This window comes from Vombatus ursinus, unplaced genomic scaffold, assembly GCF_900497805.2.
Source record: "Vombatus ursinus unplaced genomic scaffold, bare-nosed wombat genome assembly UNPS02014775.1, whole genome shotgun sequence".
NCBI lineage: Eukaryota > Metazoa > Chordata > Mammalia > Diprotodontia > Vombatidae > Vombatus > Vombatus ursinus.
In genome coordinates this window covers 17,830,482-17,844,266 of record NW_020954553.1, presented here as the reverse complement: position 1 = coordinate 17,844,266, position 13,785 = coordinate 17,830,482, and the positions used below count along the sequence as shown (strand labels likewise).

Here is a 13,785-nt window from a genome sequence, read left to right as displayed (position 1 = left end):
CCCTTCCAACTCTACAATCCTGTGTCTCTGAGCATGACCCAGAAAAGGACCTATATACAAGGTTCTGGTTTGTGCCAGCAGAACCTGCCTTGTGGGGGTGGGGCCAGAAGCATACATGTGCTTCTCAGTGCACTAGTTTCAGAGGTCATAATTAATTAATGGGTGTTTGCAAGGTGGAAGTGGGGTAGCTTTTAAATGAAACTTCACTAGTGTTTTTCAGGCTGGCCCCATAATTCAGAAAGAACAAGGCACTGTGAAATGATCTTCTAAAGTATCATACCATTGTTACTGAAAATCCCCAAGGGCCCTTTCTTCCCATGTAATTTCTCCATAACTGTGCTAAATTTCTGACCAGACCAGAAGACTTGGATCTGCCTCCCACTTGACATCCCAAACTGGTTCCAAATGATTCATAAACTTTTAGAGCCACAAGGGACCTTAGAGCTGGTCCAATCCTTTCACCAAACTGAGGCCCAGAGAGAAGGGACTTATACAAGGAGTTAAGAGCAGACCCAAGACTTGAACCCTGGTCCCTTGGCTTGTCCAGGGCTCTTTTATTTATACCATGATGCCTCTGTACATTATAAGAAATCTTTTCTCCTCACTGTCCCTTCCAGGTCAGAGACCTGGCCCAACAGGGCAGGTGCTACATACTCTGTGATGCCCTTACAGGAGAAAACCAGACATGGTCTTCGTCTGATCTGCTGTGAAGGAAGTGATGCTCTTCGTTACAAGGGGTCATGCTTACTATGGACTTTGTCAAACACAGCCTCAGCACCACGCAGATACCCCTCCCACTCATCATGCAAGTCCCCAGCATCCCTTCCAACTCCCATACCAGTCAGGCTGATCTCCTGCTGCTCTTCTCTGTCTAGGACCTGTCGAGTAGTGAGGACCCCGGTGTTTGGGTCCAGGGTGAAGGTGTCACCAGAAACACCACCATATGTCACTTGTCCATTAACACCTTGGTGGAGAGGGAATCAATCAGTGTACATTTGGGGAGGGGGGCATGAGATGACTTTCCTCATCTCTAGCTTTCAAATCTGTTTCAAGCCCCAGCTCCCTCACACTTGTCCTGTTTCCTCCATCCCTATTTTTCCATCACCCCCAATTCCATTGTCCACTTCCAACCACTATTCTTCCCAGTTCTACATTCCCCAATGCGTGCCTCTCAATACCCTACTATTGTAGCCCCTCCACTTCTCACTGCCCCATCCCAAGGAATTCACTATGTTCCCATGCTGGTCTCCATTCCCCTGATTCTGCCTCTGTCCCCATGCACTGTACCCAAGTCAGGGTCGGTGGCATGCAAGGTGAGCACAGTGGTGCCTGGTGGACGGTTCTCAGGCACATGGACATGGTACGCTGCCTGTGGGAAGGTGGGGGCCTCATCATTGATGTCAACCACACTGACTGTCAGCAACTGAGTGGCTGATCGGGGAGGGGAACCATGGTCTGAGGCAACCACGGTCAGCATGTGTTCAGCTCGCTGCTCCCGGTCTAGGGGTCGTGTGATAGACAGTGCACCTGAGAGTGAGAGCAAGCAGTCAGGGTTAGCCCCTAGTCCCTATATGTTGGTATCTGCCCCCAGGCTGCTCCTGCCCCACCTGTGAACCGTACCTGTCATTTCTGCCTCACCCATAAACTTACCAGTGCTGGGATTCAAGTGAAAGTGCCCGTCGCTGTTGCCACCTGCCAGTTGGTAGGAAAGGCGGGCAGCCTCACCCAGGTCTGGATCACGGGCCACCACATAGAGCGCCACAGAACTAGTTGGCTGGTCCTCAAGAAGCAGGGCAGTAGGAGGTGAGACAAAGACTGGCACGTTGTCATTTTCATCTGTCACAAACACCCTAGCTGAGACACGGGTGCTGCGGCGCAGGCTGATATTGCGGGCCTGATCGGTGGCCTCCACCAGCAAGAGTAGGGCAGGTGTGGCCTCACGGTCTAGGCCTCTGGGGGCACTGAGAGCACCAGTGCGGGGATCCAGTCTCAAGGCAGGGACTGGGGGGGATTGGCGCAGCAGGCGGTAGCGTACATCACTATTTGGGCCAGGCCCATCTGCGTCTGCAGCTTGGAATGTGTAGATAGCAGCTCCTGGGGGCGGGTTCTCAGGCAGTGCAAGAGTTAGTGGGTCACGGGAAAAGGTGGGTGCATGCTCATTCTCATCCTCCACACGAAGCTCCACACGTAGCAACCGAGGCCCAGCAGAGTAAACTGGAGCACCCCCACCCACCTCCTCAGCCCTCACAGTCAGGGCTCTCCATGCTGGCCCTGCTTCGAAGTCCAGGGGCCTGGCCAGGTACAGCTGACCTGTGGCTGCATCCAATGCAAATGTGCCCTCAGGGTCACCTCCACCCACCAGTGTGTAGGTTAGTACCCCTGGGGGGGCCCCTGGAAGTGCCACTGATCCCAGCAAGGAGCCTGGCTGAAGTCCCTCTCCTGCTGTCAGCGTCAGCACTGCTGGGGCTGCTGAGGCATCGGGAGCTACTGGGGATCTGGTCCGGGGTAGCACCTGCCAAGAGAGATTGTGCTGGATTGGGTGTTTGGGGATAGGAGGATATAAGGTTAAGAGATGCAGAGCATGGAAACTGAGAGATGATGATTTAAGGGTAAAAGGGCCCAAGAGGTCTAAAGATAGAGGGATATAGAATTTGGGGACAGTGGGTTTGGAGACAATTGGTTTGGAAGATTTGGAGTTGAGATGGTAGGTATGAGGTTAGGAATGAGAAGTCTAAGAATTTGGGGAAACTAGAAATGATGAGATTGGGGTTTGAAATTGGGGGGAGGGATGCTTGAGGTTGGTAAAATAGGGGTTTGGAGTTGGAGGAATGGAAGCTTTAAGATCTGAAGTTTGGGGGACTGGTGGCTCAGGTACCTGCAGAAGCAGCTGGAGGCTGGTGCTTCTTGGGGGGCTGCCCTGGTCCTGAGCATTCACTGTCAGCACATAGTGGGGCCTTTCCAGTCGACTCAGGGGCCCAGCTGTGCTCAGCTCTCCAGAGTGAGGGTGTAGCAGGAATAGCTCTGAGCCAGGGCCTGAGAAGACAGAGAGAAGCAGAGGCCCAGGTCTAAGCCTGACAGCCAAGCAAGTGGGCTGAGTCAGAACTCTATCCCCACAAAGCTCAGGCCCCATGATTCATGCATATTTTCAGTCTTGATGTGTTAAGTCCTCACCCTCACACTTCAGTTACTATAAGGCTAAGACAGTATTCTTACAAGGCTCTGTCCTCCTAGGTTCCAGTCCCTATGGAACTCTGATCACAGCAGCTTCCTTTATTTGCTTTCTCCTAAATTTCCTGGATCTTGGGTGCCAAAGAGATAATGAAGTGCAGAGCTGGACATCTTCTTAAGGGCCTTACCATAAAGGGAAGTCTGATTCATAGTGGCAAAACTTTTAAAGGACCAGATACAATGCTTTGTACCAGCTTCTTTCTCAAACTCTTGAGGGTTTCTCACCCACATATCCGGAGACCAGGAGGAAGCTAACCTCGTGGGCAGCCCAGGGGATTCCTGGGACCAACTGTTGAGGTAATATACAATTAGATTCATCTGGCAGGCAGCCAGGAGCCAGAGTCAATTATCACTACTGACTATGCACTCAAAACCACTCTCCCTGGTGCAAGTAATACTGTCCTCATGGGACCTAAGCTGTCCGATGTGTGCCCCCAAGATGTCCCTTTAAGCCAGTATTGTATATATGTTCAGTTCTCATGCACTTCATTCCCCAGCAGAAAAGGGGAGTGGGCTCTTGTGAGAATTAGATGATACTTCACTAGAGCTGAAATGCCCCCTTGAGGCTAGGGACTGTCTCACTTCTGCATTTGTATCCCTAGCACTTAGTAGGTGCTTCATAAATGCTTCTTGTTTATTTGATTATGGGGGAGACCACAGAAATCTTTCCCTCCTAGCAAAGAGGAAGATTTAGCATCCTCTGGCATGCCCAGGGACAATACTGGTGCTGCCTTCTAGGAGTGGGACAGGACCAGAAGAAAAACCAGGAGAGAGGGGACTGCTCCGTGCTTTGGTGCTTTAACGAAATACTACTTTACCATAAGAAGTTACAAAAAAAAGATGGTTTCAGAGAAACCTGGGGAGATTTCTATGAACTGATACAGAACCAGGAGAACATTTGATATAGTAACATAGTGAAGAAAAACAACTTTGAAGGGCTGAATAAATCTGATCAATGAAATGGTCAACCATGTAATCCAGAGGAGTGATGAGGAAGACCTCCCGACAGAGAGGTGACGGGATCAAGCTTCAGGCACACATTTTTGGACATGGCAAATGTTTGGATTTGTTTTGCTTGACTAAGTATATTTGCTACATGGAAAAGAAAATTACTATATTGATATCTTATCTAAGCTTAAGGAAGGTGGCCTATGAGCTGCTGCTTTACCACTGTGCCTCAAGTGTCACATGGGCCACATACCAAGTATTATTTGCAGCCTATGCTTACCTTATAAATTTCACTCCTTTGTTGGTCAATTAAAAGTCACTAAACTATGCACACCCTTTGACTCAGTGATATCATTACTAAGCCTGTACCCTAAAGAGTTCAAAGAAGAAAAGACTCACTTTCACTTTCCAAGAGCTCATTCAAAGATTTTTCTTCTTCCTATTTTTTTAAACTGGAAAAATATTTTCTATTCAACAAGAAATGCTAGAAAAAACTGGATAGATATCTAATAGGAAAATAGGTTAAGCATAGCAACCTATACCATATATTATTCCATTGGATTATTCCAATGGATAAAAGAACTAAATATTAAAAAGTCACAGAAGGAAAAAAGGTCTCATCTCTCAAAACACCACATAGCAGATTTATTCACTGGTTGTGACATGAGAAATGCTATGAGATGAAGCAGACTACTTACATTATATGAAAACAAAACTTTTACACAAATAAAATAAATATAGCCACAAGAAAGATGTAGCCTGAGAGAGAAAAAATTTGAATACACATCCCTAATAAACATCTGACACCCAAAATACATAGGAAATGATACCAGTCACTAAGATTGAAGCATTCTCCAATAAATGTCGTCAAAAGATATGAACAGGGGCAGCTAAATGGCACAGTGGGTAGAGAACTGGCCCTGGAGTCAGGAGGACCTGAGTTCAAATCCAGCCTCAGACACATAACACAGTGAGTGAAGCTGTGACTCTGGGCAAGTTGCTTAACCCCAACTGCCTCACATAAAACAAAAACAAAAGCAAAAAAAAAAAAAGAAAAAGAAAAAGATGTGAACAAAGTTTTCCAAAGAAGAAATATGAACTAACATCTCCTATATGAGGCTTTTTTTTTTCTGATGCAGACATACTGGGCAATAGCACCGCACATACATTATCCTAGGTTTCAGAGGCAGAGGTTAAATACCAGGAGAAGGAGAAAAGTTCCCAATGTGTAACTTTGTGTCAAGAGAGAATCTCAAGAGACAAGAGCTATAAAGCCACAAGAGTAGCATCAGAACATTGGGCCCTGTAAGGCACCAGAAGCTTGGTGCACTCATCCAAAGTATCAGTTCTCCTTGGACCTCACAAAGAGCTTGTGTTTCGCACCTTTTGGATGTGCCCAGTATACTATATATTATAGTTAGCCACTGAACAAAGTTAAACTAATAATTTTTTCTGTGAAATATAGGCTTAACTTGTTTTAAACAGTAATTTTTTTTTGTAGGCAATTGGGGTTAAGTGACTTGCCCAGGGTCACACAGCTAGTAAGTGTCAAGTGTTTGGTCTGAGGCCGTATTTGAACTCAGGTCCTCCTGACTTCAGGGCCAGTGCTCCATCCACTGCGCCACCTAGCTGCCCCGATAATATTCTTTTGATATTTTTTTTTTTGTTGTTGCAAGTCATTGGAACTCCATAGTTTCCAAAGACTTTAAATTTGAGGATCCCTAAAAGATCAAGTATATGCTAAGTAGACATCAGAGGCTTGCAAAATATTACAAATTTGGAATTGTGCAACAGGAGTGGCATAAAATGTATCATCAGAGATACGTTATCACTAGAAAAAAAATGGGCCAGTCATGTAGTTAGAATTAGAATCTGTCAACAGCCATGCAAAGATCTAGAGCTACAGTCCCACCCAGTATGTTGGGTAAATGCCAAGTGGAGAATTTATGGAAGGACATGAACAAAAGTCACATGGGCTAAGCCAATATGGAAGGATTCCACTCTGCATCATTAGAGAGGAGTACTAACATAGAACTATAGATTTTAGAGCTAGAAAAAGCCTCAGAGGTCATCTAGTTCAGCCCCCTTGTTTTTATTGTGACAGTCTCTCAGATCCATTAGAGTTAAGCTTCATTCTCTGTGCTTATCAAAGAAACCAACTCTTGGTGGGTTGGGATGATTTCTGGTCTCTTCCGCTTTGTTACTCTAGCAACTGCTTTTCATTCTTCTCTACAAAATGGCGATAATCAGTGTCTGAGTCTTTTATGTTATTAATTTCCTTTTTTTTTTTTTTAGATTTTAAACAGGTTGAATTTGAGCTGTAAAATCCTTCACTGTGTCACCTTCTCATCATTAATCATCTTTATAATTTGGTGTTTATTTTGATCTTACTTTAACCAGTTAGTGCTCCCTCTGAGACTGCACCCAATTTCTTTTATCTCTTGTTTGAATATAGTTGATTGCATGTTGCCTCCCTCATTATATTGTGAGCTTTTTGGCAGCAGGAATTGTTTTGTTGTTTTTCCTGCCTCTTTTTTTTTTTTTTTTTTTTGTTATGCTCAGCAGTTAGCAAAGTAGATGCTTAATAAATGGTGATTGAGTGACTGATTGACCCTCCATCTCCTGAATCTATCTTTTCTCTGGCTGTCCCCTGAAACCTGAAATTCTCTCCCTCTTCATTTTGACTTTCTCCAAAGCTCTCACAAATCCCACCCACTGCAAAAGGCTCTTCCTGGTCTCCCTCAGTGCTAGTACCTTCCCTCTGAACTCACCTCCTGTTTAACCTGGTTCTGTCATGTATGTACATCCTTGTTTGCATGCTATCTCATCCATTAGAAGATGAACTCTTTCAGGGAAAGACTTTGTTTTTTGGCTCTCTTGGTATACCCAGTGCTCAGCGCAATGCCTGGCACATGGTAAGTGCTTAATAAATGCTTATTGTCTCAACTTGACTTAACATAGCTAATTTTGAAATAATTGCTCAATTGGTAACCAGTCATTTCCTCTCTTAAAACATGGTCAATTTTGTTTTTTATAATATTTTGTTCTTACCATGTGCAACATCTTACAACACTTTCTTTTGATGAAAATTTTTATGATATGGGAGCAGCTATGTGGTGTAGTGGATGGAGAGCCAGGCCTGGAGTCAGGAGGACCCAAATTCAAATCTGGTCTCAGACATTTACTAGTTGTGTGACCCTGAGAAAGTCACTTAACCTCTTGTTACCATGGTTTCCTCACTTGTAAAATGGAGATAATAATAGAATCTACCTCCCATGGCTACTGTGAGGATAAAAGGAGAAATTTATGAAGTGCTGAGTTAGCATAGTGCTTTGTATATAGTAGGTGTTGTATAAACATTAGCTATTATTATTATAATATACAAGCGCAAATCTTCTCCAGCACAGTGCCTCAGTGCCTATATTAACTGTAGTAGGTACTTAATAAATCTATAAATCTTCACTTAATTGATTTGAATATAAGAACTTGCCTTCTGTTTCTTGAACCATGTTCAGCACATTTTTCCCCTCACCATCTTATCTGTGCTCTCCTTCATACTAAAGACACCAGATATCAAATTACACAATGACTTAGTTTGGAGAATCTCGACAAGCTCTTTCTTCATAGAGCTCTCTATTTCTTCATCCTCTAAAACCAAAGCTGATGCATAAGTTGCAACTATCCTCATGGTGGTTTGTTTGTTTATGCTTCTAAAGAACACTGACAAGTAGGCCACGGAATGTTCTTTTGGGTTGCCTTTGGGGGCAATGAGAAAACCAACTCAAGCAATAACATTATTCACTTCTTTGAAGAGAACCTTCCAGTCACCCTTCTATCTAAAGCATATCTTCTTTTTCATTACTAAAACATAGAAAAGAGTGTCAGAGGCCTGAAAAAATGGCATCAGAAATACTAAAGCAAAGAACAATCCAAAGCTGGTAGCGAATGCTAAGGATAATAAAAATACCTTTTCTAGTGATGTTGGGTGCACAGGGTGGATACAGGTAGGAAAAAATTCAGAATGGATGATGCTCATTGCTTGACATATGCTCTCTTTCTCTGGCTCCAAGCATATTCATATGACATACAATGAGTGTTCTCTTTCCCTGTGTAGGGGGCTCCAAATGGTGCCAATCAGATATCGGTGTTTTAGACTCATAGGTTCCAAATTTTGGAACTGCTCCACAGGGATTGCCATTACTAAAAACAGCTTGATCTCAGAGGGTGGGTGCAGGCTGGTAATGCTCACCTTCACATCTCATCCTTATTAATGACTCTATTATTATTATTATTATTATTAATGACTCATGTTCTCTAAATGAAGGTTTGCTCATTGTGACAGCTTGAACCCTCTAAAGATCCACAATCAAAGGCCTGAAAGTATTCTCAAATTGCCCAGGCATTCACACCCAAATGACAAGCCCACTCACAACACACACTCACACCCAATGACAACACAAATTCACAGCCTCACTATTTGCACACACTGATTAGGTAACTGCTCTTTCTCTTCCCACACACTCTCCTTCCTCCAGTACTAACTATTCAAATCCTGCTCAGAATATACTTTGCCAAAAAATCTCCAGGTGCTTGGCTTCCCCAGGATCATTGCACTGATTACCAAGGTCGAGAATATCTGGATGTTTTCTTATTGTTCAGGGGTTCAATCAATCGTTTCTAAAGGGAGCTTTAGAGAGACAGCTAGTTGCCTTTTTGTTTGGCATTCCCAGACATTAACATTGCTAAATAGGAGAAGACAAAGCTAATCAATGGTAACTTTCTTATTTTCTCTACCAATGGAAATGATCTCCAAACTGAAAAGGATAGAAAACAAAATAGTTCACAGAAAGCTGAAACCTAAGATAAGTGAGAATACAGGAAGAGAGCACCTAACTGTCTTCAATAAATTCATATCTCCTGGACCAGATGAAAAACATTGTAGGGTACTGAAAGAACTGGGGTATGTGGTTGCTAAAATGTTGTAAGTGATCTGAAAAATCACTGAGAAGGAGAGAAGTGTCTTAGGACTGGACAGGAGTCATATATTGACCTGAATTTCAAAAAGGAGAATAAGGTGAAGTCAGTTTGTTTTCAATTTTTTGCAGACTTTTTGAGAGTATTATTTAAGCTTGTTGTGTGAGTATTTAGAAAGTGAGAAGGAAATCAGCAATAGCTAGCATGGCATAATTGAGATCAGGTTCTGCTAGGCTAACCTCATTTACTTGTTTGACAGACTCATTGCACTGGAAGTCAAAGGGAATGCTATGAACACAGTGTATTTGGCTTTCAACAAGGCCTCTGGAAAATTCTTTCATGATATCTTTGTAGACAAGATGGAGAAATGTGGGCTAGATGATGTCATTGTTAAGAAGATAAGGAACTGGTTGTAATGGAGAAATGTTAACCCAGGAGAGAGGTCTCTAGTAGAATGCCCTAGGAATCTATGCAATTGAATCTTTTATCATTGACCTATATGAAGGCATCGATGGTATCCTTACCAAATTCGCAGATGATACACACACACACACAAAATGAGGAGCAAGAGCTAATATATGGATGGCAGTAAGGATCCAAAAAGATCTTGAGAGATACAGCCCAATGATTACTTGATCTAAAGACTCCAGCTACAGGAGTAAGAACTTACTATTCAACAAAAATTGTTGGGAAACTGGAATTCAGTCTAGTAAAAACTAGGTATGGACCATCATCTCACACCACATATCAAGATAAACTCCAAAGAGACACATGACTTGGACAGAAAGGATGATACCATAAGTTAATTAGAGAAGAAGCAAGAAGTCACTTGTCAGATCTATGGATAGGGGAAGAGTTCATAACCAAAAAGGAATAGAGAGAACCAAAGAAGACAAAATGAACAATTAGGATTTAATTTTAAAAGGTTTTGCGTAAACAGAAACAGCTCTATTATAATAGAAGGGAAATAGAGTAGCTGAGGACAGAGGGAAATTTTTGCATTGTTTCTCTGGTAAGGGCCTCATTTCCAAAATATATAGGGAACTGATTCAAATTTATAAAAATAAAAGCCATTACCTAGTTGATAAATGGTCAAAGGACATGAACAGGTTGGAAGGAATCCAAACTATCTATAGAAAAAAAAATACTCCAAATCACTAATAATTAAAGGAATGCAACTTAGAGCAATTCTGAGGTTCCACTTTGGACCCATCAGAGTAACAAAACTGACAAAAGGAAAATGATAATTTCTGGAGGGGACTTCAGGAAAATAGGCACATTAATACACTGCTGGCGGAGTTATGAATTGTTGCAGCTTTTCTGAAAGTAATTTACAACTATGGCATCAAGGTTACTGTATATATCTTTTGATCTGGCAACATCACCACTAGCAGACCATTATCCCAAAGTAATCAAAGAAATAGGAACCTCTGAACAACAATATTTATAGTAGCTCTTTTCATGGTGGCAAAACTGGAAACTAAAGGGATGGAGATCAATTGGGAATGGCTGGACAAATAAATGTAATGGAATACTACTGTGCTGTAAGAAATGAAAAAGATAGTTTCAGAGAAACTTGGGAACATTTGCATGAACTGAATCAGTAAAGTGAATGGAACCAACAGAAAAATTTATACAGTAACAACAGTATTATAAAGACAAACAACTTTGAAAGACTTAAGAACTCAAAATGTAATAACCAACCATGTATGCAGAGGACTGATGATGAAGCATGTTACCCACCTCCTGATGGGAGAAGCGATGGGATTCAGGGAATAGATTAAGATGTGTATTTTAGAGGGGCATGGCCAATGTGAGAATCTGATTTGCTTAATTATTCATATTTGTTATAAAAGTTTTATTTTGTTTTTCTTTTTTAATGGGGGGGAACAGTATAGGAGGAAGAAAGGAAGGAAACAAGTATTTATTAAATGCTTCCTATGTGTCAGATACTGTGCTAAGTGCTTTACAAATATCTCATTAAACCTCTCACAAGAAGTCTGGGAAGTAAGTGCTATTATCATCCCCATTTTATTGCTGAGGAAACTGAGGCAGGCAAATATTAAGTGACTTGCCCAAGGTCATACAGCTAGTAAGTATCTGAGACCATATTTGAACTCAGATATTCCTGACTTCAAGCCCTGTGTTTTATCTACTGCATTACCTTTTGTTAATTAGAAAAAAAAGAAATTTGAATTAAAAAGTGATGGGAAGCCAGAAGTTTTGGTCAAACCTAACAAGATGAAATTTACTGAGTATAAACATAAAATCTTACACTTATCTTAAAAAGGCTACCTCAGAAGTGCAAGATGAGAAGATGTGGCTAGAAAAGAACTCATCCAAGAATGATTTGGACAAGCTAAGTCTGAGTCAATTGAGCAATATAATTGTGAAAGAGCTAATGTGATAGCTTTTGTTTTTACATTACCTCTATTTCCCAGTGTATCCCTCATCCTCTTAGAAAGCCATCCCTTATAGTAAAGAACAAAAAGGAGAAGGGGATAAGTGGGTGGGGAAAGTTCAGCAATACTAATATATTAAAAAAAAAAAACTCTAACATTCTATGTAGTGTTCTAAGCCCAGTGCCAACTCTGCAACTTGTCTTTGAGATCAAGCTTGGTCATTATAATTTCATAGCATTCAGTTTCAACTATTTTGTTACTGTTGGTCCTTCTTAATTAGAAGAGTGAGGAAGAAATTAGTTAGATATAAGGATAGGGGAGTAGTTTATGACCAAAAAAAGGCAAAGAGAAGACCAAAGAAGACAAAATGGACAATTTGGATTATATAGAATTGACAAGTTTTTGCATAAACAAAAATAACACAGCTGAAATTTGAAAGGATTGCCTTGTGTATATCATGTTCCTGGTTCTGTTTGCTTCATTCTGCACTCAAGTTTTCTCATGCCTCTCTGTACTGATAATATTTATGATTTCTTTTTTTTTAAATTCAATTTTGTTTCTTCTTGGAGGCAATTGGTGTTAAGTGACTTGCCCAGGATCACATAGCTATTGTCTGAGGGCAGATTTGAACTCAAATCCTCCTGACTCCAGGGTCTATGCTCTATCCACTACACCTAGCTGCCTCTAAACTTTTTTTTTTTAATGAAGATATGCCTTCTTTCCCTTTCATCTCCCCCTCCAACCTCTCTATCGTGAGATGGTTAGCTTATTGCATCATAAATCCTCTAGATTTGTGCTTGGTCTTGTACTGAACAGAATTCTTAAGATGTTCAAAGTTGATTATCTTTCAATATTGTTGATATTGTATAATTTGTTTCCTGGTTCTACTCATTTTACTCCATGTTAGTAATTGTTCTCCTGGTTTTGCTTATTTTACTCTTTATCAGTGCATACAAGTATTCTGAAAATTTAATAAGGATGAGCTACACATAAATGGTGGAAAACCTCTTAGTGAGCAAATTGTCAAAGATAATAAGAGATGGAAATAGGCAATGTTAGAAGGGCTATGAGAAGATAGGATACACTATACACTATTGGTGGAGCTGTGAATTAGTTCAGCCATTCAGGAAAAAAAATTTAGAATCCTTCCAGAAAAGTCACTAAACTACTCAAACCCAGAGATTCTATTATTGGGCATTTGGGCCACAAAAATCAAACACAGAAAGAAAGACCTGATACAGTATACATCAAAACATTCATAGCATCATTTTTTTTTGTGGTAGCGAAAACCCAAAAACAAAGTGTCTACCCATCAAGGTCTATGGGAATGGCTGAAGAAATTCTAGTATGTGAATCAAGTATCATATTATTTCACCATAAAATAATAAATATCTGGAATTCAGAGAAACAAAGATTTATATGAGCTGATGTAGAGTGAAATAAGCAGAACCGAGGAGACAATATACATAATAACTACAGTAGTGAACATTAAAAAAAAAACCACTAAAAAGAAGTCTTAACACTGAGTAATTGTTTAAACCGATCTTAGTTTTGGAAGAGATAAGGAAACTTTACTTCTTTTTGGTAGAAGGGTTGGGGGGGCACTATAGGTCACTAAGTCAGTTGGTTTGTAGGTATTTTTCTTTTTTAACAAGGGAAAGCTCATGGGGAAAGCTATTTCTGGAAATTTCTATGATATAAAAACAAAAGGAAACAACATATTAAAATGACTGGCATAAATGACAGTATCATGGACATGTACACTGCAATACTGCAGTAGATCTGTGATAACAATGTGAATATTCCCTTCATTAGTGCAGATCTCAACCCATTCTCATCCTGGGTGAATTTCTTTTCTATGTTCTCCCATAGATCCTCCAGCACAGATACACAATTTACTGGAGGGAATTACTTTTGGTCTTTTTACATCTTAAGGATACCAGTGCATTATCCTTTGCCCCTATATGACTAGCCTACCTCTTTTCTCATTAAGAGGAAGATGGAAGGAAGTCCTTTTCAAATCTATGGCTAAGCTAGAATTCTTAAACAAGCTCAGAGATAGAAAGACTCACAAAAGATGAAACAGGCAATTTTAATTGCTTAAGAAAAAAGTTTTTACACAAATAAATGGACAAATTTAATGTAGATAAGAAGGGAAGGTGTCAATTGGGGGAAAAGAACTTGGCATCAAATATCTTCAATAAAGTCTCATCCAAGAGGGGTTGCATGATGA

General features: G+C 41.0%; 1 protein-coding gene across 2 annotated transcripts in view; it reads right to left on the bottom strand.

Moving 5' to 3' along the window:
- DCHS1 (dachsous cadherin-related 1) overlaps positions 1 to 13,785 on the bottom strand; it is an 84,402-nt gene that overhangs the window by 19,392 nt on the left and 51,225 nt on the right. For both annotated transcript variants that reach the window (XM_027864494.1, XM_027864495.1), the window contains exons 9-12: positions 2,876 to 3,033; positions 1,651 to 2,512; positions 1,288 to 1,527; positions 839 to 964 (exon numbers count right to left, since the gene is read on the bottom strand). In XM_027864494.1, coding sequence (XP_027720295.1) covers positions 839 to 964; positions 1,288 to 1,527; positions 1,651 to 2,512; positions 2,876 to 3,033 — 1,386 coding nt within the window. The remainder of the gene's footprint in view (positions 1 to 838; positions 965 to 1,287; positions 1,528 to 1,650; positions 2,513 to 2,875; positions 3,034 to 13,785) is intronic.